Source organism: Magnolia sinica, chromosome 15, assembly GCF_029962835.1.
Source record: "Magnolia sinica isolate HGM2019 chromosome 15, MsV1, whole genome shotgun sequence".
In the NCBI taxonomy this organism is placed as follows: domain Eukaryota; kingdom Viridiplantae; phylum Streptophyta; class Magnoliopsida; order Magnoliales; family Magnoliaceae; genus Magnolia; species Magnolia sinica.
In genome coordinates this window covers 22078934-22101667 of record NC_080587.1, presented here as the reverse complement: position 1 = coordinate 22101667, position 22734 = coordinate 22078934, and the positions used below count along the sequence as shown (strand labels likewise).

The 22734-nt window shown below is 39.8% G+C and overlaps 1 protein-coding gene across 10 annotated transcripts in view; it reads right to left on the bottom strand.

Annotated features, from left to right (window-relative positions):
* Nucleotides 1-22734, bottom strand: part of LOC131227138 (rhomboid-like protein 19) — a 77789-nt gene that overhangs the window by 34775 nt on the left and 20280 nt on the right. For 6 of the 10 annotated variants that reach the window (XR_009162076.1, XR_009162077.1, XM_058222860.1 and 3 more), the window contains exons 2-3: nt 9721-9845; nt 8544-8616 (exon numbers count right to left, since the gene is read on the bottom strand). The exons of 1 other annotated variant lie outside the window; for it this stretch is intronic. Coding sequence is in view for 7 of the 9 variants with exons in the window: in XM_058222860.1 (XP_058078843.1) it covers nt 8544-8616; nt 9721-9845 (198 nt within the window). In the remaining 2 variants the exon portion in view is untranslated. The remainder of the gene's footprint in view (nt 1-8543; nt 8617-9720; nt 9846-22734) is intronic. 3 more of the 10 variants (XM_058222861.1, XM_058222862.1, XM_058222865.1) reach the window with 3 other exon arrangements.

Genomic DNA, 22734 nt, shown 5'->3' with positions numbered 1-22734 from the left:
GAAAGAGAGGAGAGAGAACCCGTGGCCAGCCCACGCGTGTGGACAACAGGTTGGGTCTGACGCACGTGCGTTGATGGTTGGCCACACGTGCATAGGGCCCACGAACCCAAAAAAGGCCTTCTTGGGTCTAGTCGGTCAAGGTTGGGCCACACACCCTCAAAGCTTTAGCCCGATCCAAGGTCCAGTCCGCGCGTGGTGCTCCGCCGAAGTTTCAATTCTCCTGCAGGGCCAGATTCTGGAATCCTGTTGAAGAGAGGAAAACTGATGTAATGAAGGATAGATTTGTAGCACAGATGATTGTGGGAGATGAGAATGGTGGATAGTAGAAGATGGGAGCAAATCGGGATAGATGTGGTTTCGCACCACAGTAATTAGCCCTTCGAAGAAGGGAGGGCTTCGCACCCAATTAAGTTTTCATAACTCGGAAAGGAGCAGGCTTAGATCACACCAATTCAGAAACAATCACACAAATTCCACATCCCACATGAAAATCCAAACATTCAATTAAAGGGAATCTATGCGGGTCCAAGCCGACACAGGCTAGGACTGGACCAATAAAATTATAAACCAAACAATATCAAAGGGAAATAAAATCAACTACTCATGCATAAAAATCAGTCCCTAATCCAAGGGATTCCCTAATTTCAATTCAAGGAACCCTAAGGTGATAAAAAGGGGCAAATCAATTAGGGATCATGTAATATAGGGTTAGGATTCATGAAAAAACGGCTATGAGAGGATAAAAGAGGATAAAAACCTGAACCAAAAGATGATCCCGCGTGTAGACAACAATAATGGTCCAGATGGACGTGTGTGTGATCCCGGCCGCACGTGTGTGGGGCCCACTATTCAGAAAAAGGCCACCTTGGCCCTGGTCGGCCAAGGATGGACTCCAAAACCTCCAAATTTCAGCTCGATCCGATGTACGGTTTGTGCGTGGTGCTCCGCCGAAGTTTCAGCTCGCCTGCGGGCCGAAATCTGGAAACCTGCTTCAATGAAGAAATCTGATGCAACAAAAGGACAAATTCGAAGTACGGATGGTGGGGGAAGATGGAAAAAAAGATGATGGAAGATGGGGGTGAATTGGGATCGATGTGGCTTCGCACCACGGTAGTTAGCCCTTCGAAAAGGGAGGGCTTCACACCCACTTTTGAATTCTTCCACAACTCACGAAGAGAGCAGAAAAATAAAGCAAGAATTTTTTATTAACTTCAATGAATGAAAAGAACTACAAGGGGTGCCTATTTATAGGGAGAACCCTATACCCAAAAACTCGCACCATGTGCGACACCTATTACTTGGCGATTAAGTAAACTAAAATAAAAATCAAACGAGGAAATCTAAAGCGTTCACGATGTTCTAAATAATAACAATAAGCAAAACCTAAAATATAAAACCAATCCGATGAGTGGGCCACGATCATGAGATCCCATGGTGGGCTTTTCTTGACTGTCGGGCCACTTTTCTGAACCAAAACTTGTCTTCTAGCTAGGAGGCCCTCTCTGGACGTCGTCATCGAGCCAGATCGATGGTGGGGTCCTCCTTCTGCATACGTACGTGCGTAGGGGGGGCGGCGTGAGTGCACGTGTGCCTGTGATGTCCCCATCAATTCTCCCCGGCTGCAAAGATTTCGCCACTGGAGAAATAAAACTCCTGAACCGCTTCAGGATGTCAGGATCAAGTCTCTGAAGCTCCTCAGTGAGCCACATGCTGCCTGAAGCTGGGCGTGACTTCCATTTAACCACGTACTTCTGAAACCCGCCGTCCGACGTTGAAACTATCTGATGGTCCTGGATATTCTCTATTTCCTCTCTGGGCGTGTGAAAGTTAGGTATGGGAGGGAGAGGTTGAGAAAAAATCTCAGGAAGAATAGGTATGGGAGGTAGAGGTTGAGAAAATGGGTCAAGACGGGTAGGTATGGAACATAGAGGTTGGGAAAATGGATCGAGAAAGGTAGGTATGGGAGGTAGAGGCTGGAAAAAAAGGTCAGAAAGAGTGGGTATTAGAGGTAGAGGTTGAGAAAATGGGTCGGGAAGGGTAGTTATGGGACGTAGAGGCTGAAAATATGGGTTAGGAAGGATAGATATGGGAGGTAGAGGCTGAGAAAATGGGTCGGGACGGGTAGGTATGGGACGTAGAGGCTGGAAAAATGGGTTGAGAATGGGCCATGGTTCAAGGGATAAATATGGAGAATCAGGATGGGTGGGCGAAGGGCCGAACAAAGTATCAGTGGTCCCCTGAAAAGTAACTAAATTCTCCACATCGGATGTGAAACTAATTCCCATGAAAGGTGGAAGATCTACCTCATACACATTGAGACCGTTTCGTTTTATAATTTTGACGGGTCCAGCGCTACACGCGTGTAACTTACGAACGGCCCTCGAAGGATACCACTCGGGCCTGATGCAGACCATCACAGAGTTCCCAATATTGAATCCTTTGAAAAATTTATATTGGTCTGTAGAAAATGTGCAATGTTCATTATTAGTCATGATCTTCTGCCTGATTTCTTGATGCCATGAATGAATGTGATGCGCAAAAGACTCTGCAGACTCTGACGGCCTATGGGACAGTGACATAGGGACAAGATCAATAAGTTTCCTAGGTTTATAATCAGTAAGGACTTCACGAGGACTTAGACCTGTGAACCTATCAATAAAATTATTCAACGTAAACTCGGTTGTAGGTATTACGGTGTCCCATGTTCTGGTGTGCTCTATATCCCTCCTAGGGGGAGACTCATTCGGTAGATCATTAGGAAAGATATCACGTAACTCATCCATTACCGGAATGGCCTCAGTGGGTAACTCTACACTAGCCGCTGGTGCACTCTCTCCAGCCACAAGGCCACACATGTTGTACCCCTCAAAATAGTGGTCTTTATGTCTCTCATGGGGTGGGTGTCCGGGTGCACACCCATAATTGATTCCTTGACCAACTCCATTCATTAGTGTATCCTCCAGGCCACCTGCTTGAGATTGGACATCTACCCCAATGGTGGGGTTTGTCCTAGCGATGGTCTTTAGTCGAGTAATGCGTACATCAAGCTGTTCACAGCATTGGTCCATTTTCAAGCGCTTAATCATAGACTCCAACGTCTGAGATATCTTGTTTAGTGACTCTTGCAATTGTTCCATGTTTAGTGTAGGGTACAAACCGAAACTGCAACCCGTACATGTGGGCATATAGTGACTTGCTCAACCTAAAGACCTTCTATGACAACTATATGTGTCTAAAAACTAAATGACCTTACGAGACTCTATATGAAGGAGACTACACACTGTTACTAAAATTCAGCTATATATGATGGACTGAATGCATGAAGGACTCAAACTAAACCCTAAATATGTTGTGAATTCCCCTACAAGAACCCTAGGCTCTGATACCAAATTTGATGCAGGACATGGAAAATTAAATATGATATGCAAGATTGCAGGCTTAGATCACACCAATTCAGAAACAATCACACAAATTCCACATCCCACATGAAAATCCAAACATTCAATTAAAGGGGAATCTATGCGGGTCCAAGCCGACACAGGCTAGGACTGGACCAATAAAATTATAAACCAAACAATATCAAAGGGAAATAAAATCAACTACTCATGCATAAAAATCAGTCCCTAATCCAAGGGATTCCCTAATTTCAATTCAAGGAACCCTAAGGTGATAAAAAGGGGCAAATCAATTAGGGATCATGTAATATAGGGTTAGGATTCATGAAAAAAACGGCTATGAGAGGATAAAAGAAGATAAAAACCTGAACCAAAAGATGATCCCGCGTGTGGACAGCAACAATGGTCCAGATGGACGTGTGTGTGATCCCGGCCGCACGTGTGTGGGGCCCACTATTCAGAAAAAGGCCACCTTGGCCCTGGTCGGCCAGGGATGGACTCCAAAACCTCCAAATTTCAGCTCGATCCGATGTACGGTTTGTGCGTGGTGCTCCGCCGAAGTTTCAGCTCGCCTGCGGGCCGAAATCTGGAAACCTGCTTCAATGAAGAAATCTGATGCAACAAAAGGACAAATTCGAAGTATGGATGGTGGGGGAAGATGGAAAAAAAAGATGATGGAAGATGGGGGTGAATTGGGATCGATGTGGCTTCGCACCACGGTAGTTAGCCCTTCGAAAAGGGAGGGCTTCACACCCACTTTTGAATTCTTCCACAACTCACGAAGAGAGCAGAAAAATAAAGCAGGAATTTTTTTATTAACTTCAATGAATGAAAAGAACTACAAGGGGTGCCTATTTATAGGGAGAACCCTATACCCAAAAACTCGCACCATGTGCGACACCTATTACTTGGCGATTAAGTAAACTAAAATAAAAATCAAACGAGGAAATCTAAAGCGTTCACGATGTTCTAAATAATAACAATAAGCAAAACCTAAAATATAAAACCAATCCGATGAGTGGGCCACGATCATGAGATCCCATGGTGGGCTTTTCTTGGTCCACTTTTCCGAACCAAAACTTGTCTTCTAGCTAGGAGGCCCTCTGTGGACGTCGTCATGGATAGTAGAAGATGGGAGCAAATCGGGATAGATGTGGTTTCGCACCACAGTAATTAGCCCTTCGAAGAAGGGAGGGCTTCGCACCCAATTAAGTTTTCATAACTCGGAAAGGAGCAGGAAAATGCAACAATTTTTATTAATCTTCATTTTTAAAAAAACTACAAGGGGGTGCTTATTTATAAGAAAGCCCTATACCCCAAAACTCGCGCCATGTGCACAACCTATTACTTGGCGATGAAGTAAACCAAAATAAAAACTAATCAAAGAAATCTAAAGTGTCCATGATACTCTAAATAACATTAATAAGCAAAACCTAAAATATGAGGTTAATCCGACTAGTGGGCCACGATCATGAGATCCCATGATGAGCTTTACTTGACTACCAGGCCCACTCCAACGAACCAAAACTCAATCTTCTAGCTAGGAAGCCCTCCCTAGATGTCATCATTGATCCAGATCGACGATGGGGCCCTCCTCGTTGCGTACGTACGTAGGGGGGCGGCGTGTGTGCGTGCGCAAGTGATGTCCCCATCACATTCTTACACCCCCACACAAACCACATTGGTTCTTGAACCCCTGACCTCGACATAAAAACACGGTTTCTACCACTGAGTCATGAGAAGATACGCAACTAAGAGCAGCATGTTGGAGACGGTTTGTAAGAATGAGAGGTTATGTTGTAGAGTGGGCTTCGTGTACAAATGTTTTAATGGATTTTACAAAATAAGTAGAAATCTAAATATATGCATGAGTTTCATGCATTGATATGGATTTGAAGCAAGCAATTTATAGTTTGAAGGTGGAAAATTGAAGAAAATGGGGAAATTCGAATTTCTTCTACTTCCACCCTTTAAAGCCTCAATGCGTGGGGAAAAAAAAAAAAACATGTTGATGAGTGTAAGCAAATGGCTATATGCACTGTTTTCAAGCAATTTATAGTTTGAAGGTGGAAAATTGAAGAAAATGGGGAAATTCGAATTTCTTCTACTTCCACCCTCTAAAGCCTCGATGCGTGGAAAAAAAAAAAAAAAAAACATGTTGATGAGTGTAAGAAAATGGCCATATGCTCTTCTTCTTCTTCTTCTTTTTCTTTCTTTTCTTTTTTTTTTCTTTTTTAATTTTATTTGGGGGGGGGGGGGGGGCACTGTTTACTCAATATCCACCGATAAGCATATTGGCGTGCTTTTGTGAGGATGGGTAGCAGAGAGATGTTATAGAGCACACAACATGGTATCATCATATCATGAGCTGGGACATTACTAGAGTTTGCGAAGCAACGGCATTATAGCTGCCTCAATAGGCATAGGGACGATGACCTAGAACGGCCTCGTAACTAAATTTTATTGTGAAATGAAAATATATGTTTGGATACATACATATTAACTAATCTAACTAATATCTGTTATATATTATAATAACTCGGGGATTAAGACTTAAGAGAACCGGGCCCAAACCTCGACCGGTATTTTAGAACCTAAGACTGAATAGTTACCGGATCTAATTGGATTCAGGTCCGTAACTCGATTGCAGTACCCAGACACGAACTTGATCACTTAGAGGGGTTCGGGTACAGGTACACCAATACTCGACCCAAACCCGACTTGTCGACAGCCCTACTAAAAGGATAGTTGTTGGGTGAATATGTTGCCACGTGTTGGCTCACATCCCCCATTCAATTACGGTCTAACACAATTCCAGTAGTCTCAAGTTCGTTTGAGTTATTGCATTAACCAAGTTCCCATCCAGTTGTATCACTTCTTCAATCCTAGTCTCTAGTATTCGTATGAGCATTTCAAGCAAAGCTATTGTCCAACGGAATTCTCATTGGTATAGCAGAGTTACAGGGAAGATTCCATTATCAACGTGACCATCCTTGCCCAAGCAGGGATCACCAAGTCACTCGCTTAATCTCCTAGTCTCGTCTAATCTGGCTAGGTAGGAAGAAGCTACTGTGGAGACATATGGTTCTAGATACAGGCATTTATTCTACAACGAAGTGACATACAAAAATATTCAAGCGATGAATTTGGTGCTGAAGGTCTGGTGCCCTACTTCTACACTTATGGCCATGTACTTGAGCAATGTTTTAAATATCATGATATCGGCCGATATGTCCCACAATATATGTTGCATCCCATCTGTGCAATACAAAAAGCACAGGTAGTACCGATATATCCCGCATGTTTGATCCAGTGAACATTTTCAATTTCCATTCCCTTTTTTTTTAATTATGTTAAATCAGTGTCAAATGGTCATAAATCCATTGGTTCTTCATGTTCGCCATGTTTTTTTTTTGGGGGGAATTTTCCTTCAACCAGCTGTCAATTGAGACTAATTTCGAAGTATTTAGGAGTATTTGATGAAATGATCATCACATACACTCTAATTTTGAAATTTGAGTGTAAATGGTCCGATTTGGGAAAAAATGTTCCCCAATTTATCCCAAATTGCTTGCAATGTTGCACTCCAAACATGAAATCAAGCATGTATGAGGTCTGATCTACTGATTTGTAAGTCCTTGTCAATTTTTGGAAAACAAAAATCATTTTTAATTAAAAATTAATTTTTAAAATTTACTTTTTTTTTTCATTTCCCTTCAATCAGCTATCAATTGATACTAATTTCAAAGTATTTAGGAGTGTTCGATGAAATGATCATCACATACACTCTAAATGTTATGCATTCAATTTGAATATAGTTGCATTACTTCAGCCAGACAACACATAGCTTAGGACCCTATACAAATGAAACCTATTATGTGCACTTCTTTTGTAAGATGTTATGATTTAAAAGTGTGTTAGGGTCTTTTTTAACAATCCCTAAAGTTTCATTGAAAAATTCAACCATTTTCCCAATGTTTCCCTTTTTTTTTTTTTACAAAAAGTGCGCTAAATTGCCCAATACAAATGATATATCCTGTGCAATAACCGATACATATCTGTATCCCAAGGATGCTATACATAACGCGATAACGATATTTCCAACACTGTGCTCGAGTAGACATGCCAATGCTTCGAGGGGAAAGATGCAAAGTAGAGCGATGGGACTAGGACACTAATCACTTGATGATGCTAACGCAAACTCCTCTCTAGCTAGGTTGGATGGTTGTCCTGTGAGTGGCCAAAACCCACTTAACTAGGTTCAATGGGTGGATGAGTTGAGGCTGAAAGTGCACTGATTTGTGTTGCTGATGAAAACCCTCCCCTGAACCGTTTGGGCAAAATTAGATGGGCGGACAATTTGGCCTGGGTGTAGAGAAGTCTCTAGAATTTGGCAAGGAATTGATTGGGAGGAGAAAGCTCTCAGAGCCATCTTTTTTCCATTTTTTTTAAATTTTTTTTTAGAGAGAGAGAGAGAGAGAGAGAGAGAGAGATTTTTTTGAGTCATCTTAAAGAGAATTAAAGCCAAAGAAGGCCAAAATGCGACATGTTGATCGGGAAATGAACATCAGATGTTCTTGGTACTAAAGTTATTTTGTCCGCTGGAGTGAATTTTCCCGATGCAGAAAGGAACATCAGATGCTCTTGGTTAATGCAATTATACAAATTACTAGCAAAGAAGGCATGCACCTAAGGGCCATAAGTAGGCAAATGCAAATTACAAAAATGATGTTTGTTTATCATTATAGTGCAACATATTAGAGTAACCTAATATATATATATATATATATAAAATAATAATAACAAGGCTCATCTTGGTTAGCCAGATTCACTGCCCAAAGCAACTTCGAAAAATCTCTAGCTGTGAGAACATAGTGGCAAGTTGGATTGCCTACCTGAAGCTAACTCTTTGTAAGTTTCTAACACAGGTTCTTAAATTTACAAAAACAATACAGCAAGGGAAGAAAATAGGCAGAAGGGAAATGCATGCAATAATAGAAAAGGGAATTTTCTTTTTGAAAGGCACAATAATAGAAGAAGATAAAATTTAAAAAACACAATAAACATAAGAAACAGCGCACATTCAGGTACAAACATCATCTATAAAAATTCAAAACATAAATACATTACAAGCATAGAAATGCATACCTCCCAAAGTGATTGCTCAATGTAACCAGCTGTTATGAGGTTCCAAACAAATGGGATTGTCCTACAAAGACAACTCCATGGGAATAACGATTCTCAGTTAATGACAGATATAAGGCTGGAATCTAATGGTACTTATAATACTTGACAAATGCCCAATTAAGCTAGCTATTCAAGTCAACTGAGAACATTGTTGGTTTAACAGAATTTTATAGAAAATTCAAGACGACATCAGGAATTTGCTCTTAGCATGTTTTAAATCCATTCATGACCTAAGTCAGATGTGCCTGGCAGTATGAGGCCATGTCCAAGCAAAGTCTCAAACTCTTGCACTCAACCAGAAACGGTCTTTCAATTTTCCAAGTTTTGACTAGGCCAAGAGAATGAAAAACTCACAGATTTTTCAAAAGACAAAAAGATCAAAGAATCTCCTCAACCAATCTTCAAAAAATGAAGTCTCCAAACAATGCTCAGTGGCTGGCCAAGCTGAATCAACTTAGCTGACTTCTGGAACATTGTCGAGAGACCATATGGCTTCAAGTTTAGGTCCCACCTTGCCAAGCACAAAATGATAATGAGAACATTAACAACAACAGTTTTGAAAATTCAATAATAATCATAACCAACATTGTGATCAGAAGTTTAATTAGCAGAAATAGAAGCCTCACACTTTTGCCTGACCAAGAAAAAACAATACAACTGTACAAAGGTGCATAGACTGTGATGGACCTAAGAGAAAATTTTTAATGGATACAATACATCTCATACAAAATTGTAATCAGTAGCAGTTAGGCCCTTAGGGTATGCTTGTATGTCCATCATTCACAAGGCAAACATGATGTGGTTCAGCCACATCTAGGTTGAGACAAGAAGACCTTTCCCTTCTTATCTCAACCACATTTTGAGGCATAGAAATTTTGAAAACTCTAGGCACGCTTCGTGTTTTCACAAGGCCAACATGATGTGAGGTGCCATATCTTGGTTGAGGCAAGGGCAGGACCTTCCTTCTTTCCCCGGCTTATTATATCAACCACATTTTGAGGTGGAGAAATTGTGAAAATTCTAGTGCACTTAGCATGGATTCCGATTTCTACACCATCCCAAAACACCCAGTGGACCACATATTGCTTGCAGGGCACACCCAAATGCTACCTGAATTACAGCAGCGAGAAAAACATACCATGCAGGAATAAGTGCAAGATAGGAAAGGGCTGGAGGGAAAATCTGGAGTAGAGCATATACTCCAACAAGTACCACAGCAAGGCCTTTGCACAGCCGAGTAAAGCCAGAGAAGACACCGCCACCCTGCCATTAAAAGCTACATTCCAATCTGAGCCAATCTTGTAAAACTCATCAAGAAAAGGAACAGGGAACCAAATTACAAGTCCACTACACACATACTGAAGTATGCAAAGAGGCAATATTTTCAGCTTTCACAGACATCATTTCTATAAAATTTCACCTTTCGAGTGTCCAGCTTTAGTGCTTTCAAGGGCTTGAGAGGTTATGGCAGGACTTGTTGTGGCAAGGGGTGGAGGAAAAGAATAAGTTTCACTTGGTGGGGTGGAATGAGATGTGCAAGGCCTACGAGGGAGGAGCAAGTATAAGAGACCTCAAGTGTATAAATGAGGCCTTGCTTGAAAAGTTGCATTGAAAATTTGGGGAGGAGGATGGCATGCTTTGGAAGGAAGTTATAAGGAACAATTATGGGTGCTCGGATGGAGATTTGGTGGACTAGGGAGTCTTCAAGCTACCGAGCATCGGCTTTGTGAAAAGGGGTTATTTCCTCGAAGTCGTCATTTATGGAAGAGGTAGGATTCTACTTGGCAAATGGAGAGAAAAATCGGTTTTGGGAGGATGTTTGGGTGGGGAACTCCCCTTTGAAAGCTGGTTTATTGATTAGCCCCAAACCCATCCGTTGTGGTAGCTGACTACTTTTCATACAATGGGGAGGAGGTGGTTTGGGAGCCCCCCACGTAGGAGGTTCCTACGCGATGATGAGGTAGAAGAATTTGTCGCTTCTTAATTGCATTCATCTATGCTCCCCACTAAGGTCCGTTCCGGATGGGATGGTGTAGAGGGTCGATAAATCGGGTTCTTTCTCAGTTCAGTCTCTATATAAACCCACTCGGGAAGACCAGAAGCTTGAGGAAATGGGGCAAACCATGTTCGTGTGGCATTATGATGTTCCCCCTGAAGATAGCCACTTTGAGTGGCTGGTTGGAAAATGGAAAGTTCTAACCATCAATTATCTCCAGAAAAGATCAATGGTGCTCCCCAATATTTGCCTTAGTAAATGAAAAATGAGGAGACATTCGATCATCTATTTGTGCATTGCCCCTTTGTGGGGTTAATATTAGTTGACATCCTGATCCGCTTTAAAGTTTCTTAGAATTTCCCGGTGTTGGTAGGTGATCTTTTGCTAGCTTGGCATGGGGTGTGTTTAGGAAAAGGTAAGAAGGGGCGATGTGGAGAATAGCGCTACTTGTGGTGTGGTGAGCTGTTTGTGAAGAAAGAAATGCGAGATGCTTTCAAGAATGAAAGTAAGGCAGTGGAGGGGATCTCCCATGGGACTAGGCTACTATTGTCGAATGGGCCTCTCGTGTTTCTAAGCTTATGGGTTGTAATTTTAATTTTCTTATGATGTAATTGGGGCACTAGCTCGGCGTCTCTTTGTTGTCGTCTTTTCACTTTTGTTCAATAAAAATTTCCGTTCTCTCTCAAAAATAAAAGAAGTAACATTGGGAGTAAATCTGACAGAAAGTCCAATTCATTACTATGCATTACAATTTTACAATGAAGTAGCGTGAGTGTAAGAATCTTCAAAGTCAGATCATAGTTTCAAAAGGTGTTATAGCAATTGTTGGAAGTCTCTGCAATGTAATGTTGTGTAGGAACTCTCATGAGAGCTTCCTCGAAAGAAGCACCCGAGCATCAAGGAGAGGCTGCGGCGACTAAGAACATCCGTGAGAATAACACAATGAAGATCTCTTAGTGACCCTAATCTGTATTAATTTTTCTTTAGTGCTTTAAATAGGTTACACTATGTAGCATAACTTAACCTTCACAATACACTCATAAAAATAGCTAAAGTAGTGTGTAGCCTATACTATATGCTAATTAGCACATGCTACAGGCTACAGGCCTCAGCTACACGCTACATAGTTAACATTACAAGTTTAGTTAACATTACAAGTTATTTTTCACTAAAGCATTATAATCAATTAATGTTTTCAATGATTTGTCACAATTTTCTATTTTCAATAAAAATTAGTTAATCTTTTTAATGATCTTGGTAAAATAATATAAATAGCAATATTAAATCAGTTCTACTGTTATTTCTTAATCTTTATACTTAAACTTTGCCCCATTATTCCAATTATTTTAGGATGTATTGGGTTGCACCAAATTTCATGATATTTCATGATATTTTGCACCAAATTAGACTGATTAACAATGAAATTCCATTATATATGTTGCAACCAAGCCAACGTTAGTGCTCGTTTGGGAGCTTGTATTTAGAATGCATTGGAATCCAAATCAAATATCAAGGTCATTTTGAATCCTCACTTGTGTTTGGCAGCTTGCAATCAAAATGCACTAGAATCCCCAAAAATAGGAATGAATTGAAATTTTATAGTATATTTACGGGAACAAGAATTTGAATATTATTACTAAATCAACTTTAATATCCCAAATTAGTGTACATATGTGATATTTGATAGAATGATTGTCATAAGCCCATTGAAATGTATAATTTAGCCAAAAATTACGAAATTCCAAGCCTCAAGTGGGCCATAAGCATGAGGATCACAAACGACCGACTCGCCAATCCATTGATTTACATGGCCAATGTTTGGCAAGTTTGGATCATTCTATTGATGTGCTTTTAGTGATGTAGCCGATAGTTAGATTGTTTTGGGGTACCATCAACGTGCCAAATGTAGAATGGACTAGAAGCCTAGTGGTACCTTTGTTACACGTGCCACTCTCCTACCTTTAAAAAGGAGCTAAATATGTCTATTTCAATTACCTCTGATTCCATTTACTCTAGAATCCATGCTACCAAATGACCTTTAGAATCCGAATGCAGTCAAATACACACCCAAGCAGGTGTTGCCTAACGACCCCTTGGGTATCTAGAAGCAATGTGTAGTTTACACCAGTCGTTACATAGCTCACGCCTCACTTCAGAGTGAACGCTAAGCCACACACCATTTGCAATTTAAACAATGGTTTTCTTTTAGTTGGGAAGGTGCTAATGAAGTCGTAGATTCCTTCTCAAAAAAGCATAGGGGTGAGCATACGACGGAGATGAGCAGATTCCTTCTCAAAGCAAAGCACTAATCACCTTGGTAAGGCATATATGGAGTCATAGCTCACCCTGTCGTTGACCCGTGAGTGCAAGATCTGGCCATTGAATATCAAATGAAATCAGGGAGGCCACGTGTCTAGGCAAAGTGAACAATCTGAAAGAAAAGACCAATGATCCACATGTGAAATAGGCAAGCGAATCAACTAATGAGCAAAACTAGCCTAATGTTTGGACTAGCGCATGTTCATGGTGGGCCCCACGTAATGAATGAGCTGTATCTCACATGTGTCTGCTGCAAATAGAACCATTTGATCTCATGTGAGAGAGGCTCAATAGCATTTCTCACTATGGCCTTTAGAGTAATGGATCAACCTAAGCTCAATTCAGAGCTCGCCAAAGTCGAGAAGTGAAAATGGATGATTATGGAATTTAACAGTAAAAGAAAACAAAGTAGTATGAATGCATCAGATCTGATGAATCATAGCAAATTAACCAATCACTATAATGAAATTGCTGGCTAACAAAGCTATTAATCGTCAAAAGAAGCTAACAATCTTCAAGAATTCAAGAGAAGATTCAACAGCATGAATTGAAAGAAGAAGAGAGATTATAAGGAAATTAACAAGGCATTGGTCGAAAGTAAATGGAAAGAATGCAATAGATCAGCAATCTCTTTTCGAAGAAGAAGAGGTAATCTTGGGAAGCAGTTTATCATTCCCTCTAAGATAATCGACCACCAAGATTACAGAAAGAGAAGAAAGGGATCTGACATTTGACTTTGGTTTTGTAGAAAAAGATTTTTTGTTCGTTTTAGCTTTTGAAATAGAAGAAGAAAAGGAGGAAATTACAAGAGAGATATGGCGCTTACTCCCGGGAGTGCCTGAGAAGAACTCATTGAACTCTCTCTCTCTCTCTCTCTCTCTCTCTCTCTCTCTCTCTCTCTCTCTCTCATTTTACATTTTTTGAGTTTTGAAGACAGGAAAGATGTGTGCTTCCAACTTCCTATACAAGGATGAGACCCAATTCAGAGATCAACTCGGCCAAGTCAAATTGAAAAACTAGATAGGAATTGTTGCCATCCCCATTCCCCACATGCGCCCTTATACACATGAGGCAAGTGGATAGGTAGTGTTGGGCTCTATGGGGCCCACTATGATGTTTGTATTTTATTTATGCCATGCATCCATTTTTCTATCTCATCTTAAGATGTGAGCCCAAAGATGAAGCAAATCCCAAGCTAAAGTGGACCATACCACAGGAAACACTAGGATTGAACGTCCACGGTTAAAAGCTTCTTTGGACCACAGAAGTTTTGGATCAAGCTAATATTTGTGTTTTCTAGGTCAGTGGGACCTTATCAACAGGTTGGATGGCAAATAAACATTATAGTGAGCCCTAAGAAGGATTAACTGTGGGTGTCATCATCTCCGTTGTTTCTTATGGTGTGGCAAAACAAATGGATGGCTTGGATATAAAATACATTCATCACAGTTAGCCCCACACTGTACAACCCAAACGGTAGTAGCTCGACAATGGTGGGTCACCACCCAATCTGCTTCCAGTGAATTGGGTGATAATCGGATTGGCTTAAGGCCACCCTAATATATGTATTCATCTATTTTACCAACTAATTGTTTAGGCATGAGCTCAATTTAAGCATATCCAAAGTTTTTTTTTTCCAATTTTATTTTTTACACGCACACTACAATAGGCATTCAAACCCATTACCTCAATGTTGAAACTCACTGAATTTACCACTAAACCATGAACAAGGACCAAGCATAACCAAAGTTAAAGTGGACTATATTGCATAAAACAACCGGGATAATAATGTTCACCCTTGAAACTTTACTAGGACCCACCGTGATTCTTATTATCCATCCAACTTATTCTTAAGTTTACACAATCTAGGATGAAGTAGAAACACAAATATTAGCTTAATCTAGAACTTCTATGGGGCTTACTGTGTAGTCCCAAAAATATCCTTAAAATCCAATAAAACCCCAAGGAAATGGGTGAAAAGAAGTAGCAAAGAGAAAGAGGGAAAGATTGGAGGTGGAACGAGAAAGCACCTTAAGATAGGTGGTCCCGTCTTCTTCAACGGTCCAACCAACTTCAGCACAAAGGGCTTTGAGGACCTCGTTGTTGTCGCAGTGCTTGGGAAGCTTGTAGTTTCCCGGCACCCTCAGACCACAAGGCGTTGCAAAAAATACTTGAAAATCAAGAACAGACGTCCCAATCTCTTTCCCATGAATTCTCTATTATTAGCATGATCAAGTCTCGGCTTTCTACTCTTAAAACAGAACTCTTTCAAATTGCTACCACATTCAAGGACTTTGCCTATGCTAGCTCCTTGATCTCACAAAAGAAGGCAGAAAAGAGATCGTTGGAAAATCAGCTCCAATCTATTCAGCACAATTCCACTTCCTCCTCCACTCAACCCTCCTCTCTTTCTACTTATTCTCAAGGATCCTTTACCACTCCACTTCATTATTCTCCTCATATTCAGCCACAACCACTTCTTCAAACCTCTAACAATCCAAGTTTTAAAGACAATTCCACCCAGTCCAAGATATTGATTCCCCCAACAACCCTTTCCCTCCAAAAACCCTTCTTCACCATCTCATCCCAAGCCCCGGCCACCAAGACCTACTCTTACTAACCAGAAAGCACATGTTCCTTCTTCTCCAAACCCATATAATACATATCCAAGAGACTCCCAGAGAAGAGTTCCTTTGCATGAAGGTTTGCTCCATTAAGAAAAGGAAAAAAAAAAAAAAAAAGATCTTAAAAAGCATTATGGGAACATGTCAAAACGGCTCTATGATGAGACTCGAATATTGCATATTTATCCTCTCACATGCATTGTTTACCCTTACATTCGAGTGCCAAATTTATCTAATTAAATATGTTTTCTACATGCAAGATGATTTCGAAACCAAAGTTGAATATAAGCTTTAAACGCAAAATTAAAGCCCGAAAGAACTTTTAAGAGTTGAAGATTTAGAGGTTGAAATTAAAGATCTGAAGTGCTAAAGATCCAAGGAAATCAAGTCCTCATCAGAAAGCGACTGAAGAGCATGTGCAACTGAAGAGCATGAGCATCGAATGGAGAAATCCAAGCAGAGCTCGAGCGATCGAAGACAGGCTCAATCAATCAACAAATCCCCGAGCTGTCTCGATTGATCGAAGTGGAAGCATTAAAATTCATTGAATTATGGATGGAACTTGCTGGACAAATTTTGCTATGTTCGATTGATCAACAGTATAACTGATTTTCGAATTTTGTTGGTGGAAGTTTTTGGGAAAGTTCGGTCGATATCTCGATCGATCGACGATTTGCGCTACTACATAAATTTTAAGTCGGTTTGAAGAATTCCGATATAAGGAGTTGTTTTTAGGCTACTTTAGATGCGAATTAGGTTTTGGGGAGATTCCAAGTGAAGGCGAAGCTATTTTGGCACCATTCTTCTTCTTCAAGTCTTCCTTCCTGGTTTGTTTTTCTTTGTTTTTCTTCTGAGATGTTAGCCATGCTAGGCTAATCTCAAGGCTAAGGGATGAACCTCTTGATGAATTTTGTTATTTAATTCGTTTATAATTCAAGTGAAATTGGTTTTTAATATTGAATTGTGATTGTGTTGATTAATTTCTTAGATTGGATAAGGAATTGATCTGTAAAATTGATTGATCTATTATAAACTTCAGGTACAATAGATGCTTTTGATTCCCAACAATCAATTGCCTAGATCTTCATGAGAGATCAATCTATCACGATTCATATATCTTGTTGGATGTTTATGATTGGATTTATAGAGTTATTTTTCGATTAGAACGGATTGGAATCCGATTCTAGTTGAGTTATCATCTTAAAACGAATTAGTTTCAGAAATTAAGTGGGGATTCCTGGATCCTTAGTTGTGTTTTTAATCATTGTTTAAACCTTCTTTTCTACTTCATTGGATTCAAACACAGACAACTCGTTTAGTTCTATTTGTGTTCTTAACCACAAATCCCTATGGAACGATCTCGGTCTTACTCTTACCAAGTTATTACTGCATCGCAGCCCTGCACTTGGGGTTGTCAACCCTTGGGTTTGATCAAGTTTTTGGTGCCATTATCGGAGATTTCAATGCATTGGGAATATATTAGGTTTAGATTAGGGTTTAGTTTTTGAATTTTTGTTCTAACTTGGGGTTTGTTTAGTTTTAGGGTTTTAAATTCCAGGATTTCTAGTTCCATGTTTTTATAGATTTTTTTCTCTAGATACTAACATTGCTTCGGCCTTCTGTTTTGTAAGATCTTTTAACCCTAGTTCTTCTAATCCAATAACTTCATCTCTCTTCTTCTAATTACTTTTTAGTCAGTTAAATTGCCGTAGGATTTTTATTTCGCTGTAAAAATTTTGATTTTGTTAGGTTAGGTTTAGAATTTAGTTTATGTGTGTGTGGTTCATGCCCAAGTGGATTCGTGATCACACACAACGGCTTTTAAGCGAATGAGGTTTAGTCGATGGGCTTTCCATCCATCGATGAGTTAGAAAATACCTAAATACTCCTAAACCATCTGAAAACATGGCCGCGAATGCGCCAAACATGGAGAACAAGAGTAGAATTTTTTATGAGTATGTTGAGCATAATATGCCGCCAGCTAGGATGGTACACGACGAGAATGAGGCACGCTACGTCCCTCTAGTTAGAACTTCATGGGATTACCTACAACTGGCTAGAACAATCACACCATCGTGTATTATTTTTCCGGTTAATATGGCTAATCTAGAGGTTAAACCGAGGGTGATCCATCTACTTCCCAAGTTTCATGGGCTTGATTCCAAAATTCCACACTTGCGCCTCAAAGAATTCGACGAGATAGTGGCGACAGTGCACTATAACGTCTCCCAAGACATAATCAAACTTAAATTATTTCCCTTCTCTTTGAAAGAGATGACCAAGTCATTGCTCCACTCCTTAAGGCCGCGATTTATAGGGACATGCGCTAAGATGACCTGGGAGTTCCTTAAAAAGTTCTTCCCGGTTCATAAGACAAATACATTGAGGCATGCCATCATGAACTTCTCTCAAAAAGAAGATGAAACTTTTTCCAATGTTGGGAGAGATTGAAGAACCTTCTACTCGCTTGCCCACACCATGGTTACGAAATATGGCGTGTGATTAGCTTCTCCTACAACAAATTAAGCTCAAACATGCACTAATTTGTACAGATGATGTGCAATGGCGAGTTTTTGAACAAGGATCAGGATGTGGTGTGGGATTACTTCAATATGTTGGTTGAAAACGCACAATCATGGGATGCCTCCAAATCTAGTGCCAAGCCTACATCTAAAGAGAAATGGGAAATATATGTCATTAAAGAGGAGGACCATGTTGATGCAAAGATCGCAAGTCGCACCCAAAAAGTTGAGGCCATGGAACTAAGGAAAGTAGAAGCAATCCAACGACCGAGCAAAGCTGTTAAAAGTGTGTGTGGTATTTGTGAGACTAATGCACACTTAACAAAGGATTGCCCGACAATCCCCACTTTTCAAGAGGTGTTGCAAGCACAAGCAAATGCCATAAACGCTTATCAACGTCCGTTCAGTTCGCTGAATTCCAACAAGTACAATCCAAGTTGGCGGAATCATCCCAATTTCAGTTGGAAGAATGGACCAATTGCTAATGCTAGCACTCCTCCCCAAGGGCCTCCTCTCGTGCCTCAAAGCACATCATATGTGCCACCACCAAAGAAGACCCTTGAGGACGCTCTGCAAGCATTTATGCAAGGCCAAATGCAATTCAACCAAAACACCATGCAAGCCATCACCGAGCTTAAAACGTCAGTTGCTAAGATTGAATCACACTTAAGTGTTGGGGAGAAATAGGACCTTTCCAACCCAACCTCAACCTAACCCAAAAAGACAATTTGAAGTGAGTCATTCTAATCATCCCAACCCACATGTTGAGAAAGCTAAGTCCATCACCACTCTTAGAAGTGGAAAAACAATTGATAAAACTATTCCGACGAATGTTGAAAAACCTAAGGACTCAAAGCAACTTAAGAGTAATGATGAACCTAGCAAGGAGCTGGAGCATTAGTACAAGCCTTTGGCCCCATTTCTCCAACGCCTTCTTTCATCAAAGTGGTCGATTGACAATCGAGACATTTTAGAGGTTTTCCAACAAGTCAAGATCAGCATTCCATTATTGGACGCTATTAAACAAATTCCCTCACATGCCAAGTTTCTGAAGGACCTATGTATGGTAAAGCGCGAGTTGAATGTACAAAGGGCAGCCTTCCTGACAGAACTAGTGTTATTATTAAACAAAACACTCCCCCTGAGGACCAAGAGAAAACCACTTTTACATGCCCCTTTGGCACCTTTGCTTACAAAAGGTCGTCATTCAGTCTATGAAATGCCCCCGCCACATTCCATAGATGCATGCTCAACATATTCTCTGACATGGTGGGGCATTTCTTGAAGTTTTCATGGACGACTTCTTAGTTTTTTATTGTCCATTTGATGGGTGCTTAGATCACTTAAAACTGGTCCTAACCCAATGTGAAGGGGAAAAAAAACTCATATTGAATTGAGAGAAGTGTCATTTCATGGATCAAAAAGGAATTGTCCTTGGACATATCATCTCATCCAGTGGAATTGAGGTAGACAAGGCTAAAATTGATATAATCGCTAATCTACCACCACCCAAGAGCATACGAGATGTGCGATCCTTTTTAGGACACAGGATTTTAGAAGAGATTCATAAAGGACTTCAGCCATATTTCTCGTCCTTTGTGTAATCAAAGGGAAACACCATTCGAGTGGGCGATGATTGCCGAGAAGCTTTTACCAAGCTTAAGGGCATGTTGACAAGCGCACCTATCATGCAGTCACCCGATTGGTCTATTCCTTTTGAAATTAGGTGGGACGCAAGTGACCATGTAGTTGAGGCAATGTTAGGCCAAAGAAAAGAGAAGAAGCCCTGTGTGATTTATTACACAAGTAGAATGCTAAACAGTGCCCAAGTCAATTACTCTACTACGGAAATGAAACTCCTAGCCATAGTATTCGCTTTGGACAAGTTCAAATCCTACTTGATCAGATTTAAAATCATTATTTTTCCTGACCATGTGGCGCTCAAGTATCTTCTCGCCAAAAAGGATGTTAAGCCTCGTTTGTTGAGATGGATCCTCCTACTCTTAAGAGTTTGATCTAGAAATATGAGATAAGAAAGGAGTATAAAACATAGTGACTGACCATCTCTCCCACCTTGTTCTCTCTTATATGGAAATGACACCTATTAAGGACACATTCCCGGATGAACAATTGTTTTCAATCTCTTGTCTACCTAGGTATGCCGATATTGTAAACTATCTTGTCACAGGTGCAATTTCTACTCATTGGACTGTGCAAGATAAAAAGAATTTTTCATCAAGGTACGTAGCTTCTTCTGGAAAGATCCATTTTTGTTCAAATATGAGATGTGTTCCCAATCATGAACAATCTAGCGTAATCTCCTTTTTGTCCCTTCCATGCATGTGGTGGACATTTTTTGGCAAAGAAAACCACTGCAAAAATTTTGCAGTGTGGTTTTTATTGGCCAACCATGTTTAAGGACACCCATGCATTTTGTAAATCATGCAAGCGATGGTAGAAACTAGGTGGAATATCTCGTTGAAACATGATGCCTTCGAACCCAATTTTGATCAGTGAAGTATTAGATTGTTGGGGCATCGATTTCATGGGACCATCCCCTCTATCGTTTGGACATCTCTATATCCTTTTAGCCGTTGATTATGTTTTAATGAGAGTAGAGGTTGTCCCATGTAGAACCAATGATCATTGAACGGTTCTACGGTTTTTAAAGGAAAGCATCTTGTCTAGATTTGGAACGTCTAGAGCTATCATTAGTGATGGAGGCTCTCACTTTTGTAATAGACATTTTGAGGCATTAATTAAGAAATACGGCATTACACACAAAGTGAGTACCCCCTTCACCCACAAACAAGCGGCCAAGCTAAGATATCGAATAAGGAAATAAAACATATCTTGGAAAAAATTGTAAATCCAAATCGCAAGGAATGGTCTCTCTCGATTGTCCGATGCATTATGGACTTACCTTGCAGCTTATAAATCCCCCTATTGGTATGTCCCCTTATAGACTTGTCTATGAGACAGCTTGTCATTTGCCTGTGGAGTTGGAACATAAAGCATATTGGGCAATAAAGATATCCAACTTCAACCTAGACAAAGCTAGCTCCCTGTGCAAACTTCAAATCAATGAGTTAGAGGAGATCAGGAATGAGGCATATGAGAATTCCCGAATCTACAAGGAACGAAGGAAGGTATTCCATGACAAGAATATCCTTCAGAAAAATTTTGAACCAAATCAAAAAATTCTCTTGTACAATTCGAGATTACCTTTATTTCTAGGTAAATGAAGTACCCGATGGATCAGCCCTTTCGTTATTAAAATGTTTATCCTCAAGGGGCTAAGGAAATTGAATACCAAGTGAACGGTAATATGTTTAAAGTGAATGGTCAGAGATTAAAGCCATTTGTTGAGAAGTTTTTTTCGAATGATGTATCCATACCACTGGAAGATCCAGTGCATCAGGATTGATCTCCTAGTGTTATGGAGATCCATTTTACCTTGCTTTCTTAGGATATTTCTTTAGTAGAATAGGTTGTTTTCTTTTGTTTAGTAGTTTTAGTTGCAGAGAATCGACCGAGAAATTCGCAATAGTGTGTAATCGTTCTCTCAAGTACTCTTTCACCCACTCCTCTTTTATCTTTTTATTGCTCTCATGTTGTTGTTATTACATATCTTTCTAACATTGAGGACAATGTATCATTTAGGTTGGGGGGTGGGGTTTCCTTTGGAAAAAATCTTCAAAATGATGTTGAATTGTGCTGATTTTTTGAAAAAAAAAAAAAAATTTCAGAAGTTTGATTTTTATGAATTCAAGTAATCTTAAAATAGCTAGAATATAGATTGAAGATGCACCTCGTCTTGAGAATTTTTGAAGCTTTAGATCTAGTTGTTTAGTAGATTTCAAAATTGAGTTCGGTTACTAATTTTCAGTTGAAAAATTGTAAACATTGGTGAGTCGTGTAATTCACTTTTCACATCTAGCTTACACTTTTAGTGTTAAGTTTGATATGGTGATGTGTACTTCGTGGTTATCTAAGGTGTTCAGAACCAAGCATGATCAACCTTGACTGTTTTTAAAAGAGAGAGAGAGAGAGAGAGAGAGAGAGAGAGAGAGAGAGAGTTAAGAACCAATTAAAAAATAGGAATATCGAAAAGGGCTGCCTATTGAATAAAAAGTAAATAAAAGTTGTCCAGAAAAGAATGAAAAAAAAAAAAAGTATGAAAGATATGGACAATAAAAAGAACTGGAAAAAAGAAAAAAAAAAAAAAAAAAAAAAAGATAATAGTGTGAAAGTCGTCGATAAAAAAAATTGAAAAACTAAGAATTTTTATAGGAAGGGTTGATTCAACGGCTTTGGTTTATATATCCGATGAAGAAGCAATCATGTGTGAATGGTTATAGGACAGGTGGCGAGAGGAGGAGCAGAGGAGTTCGAGTAGTGGAGAACAGTTATAGCAACCGTCAGAACATGGGAAGGATCTAGATGGTTGGATCAAGGATATAAATAGTAGAGGATTTCAACAAGAAAAATCGTCTCATACCAACCCAAACAAACCAAATCTATCTTTCAATTATCCTGTCAATTTACCAATGAAATTACATTCCATAGTGTAATCCTTTACTTTTCCTGTCAAGCAAGTTACATTTCTTAGTGTAATCTTTACTTTTTAGCATGTTGTTTTACATTTCATAGTGTAATCTGTAGCGGTAACCAAGTATCCGGTAATCTTT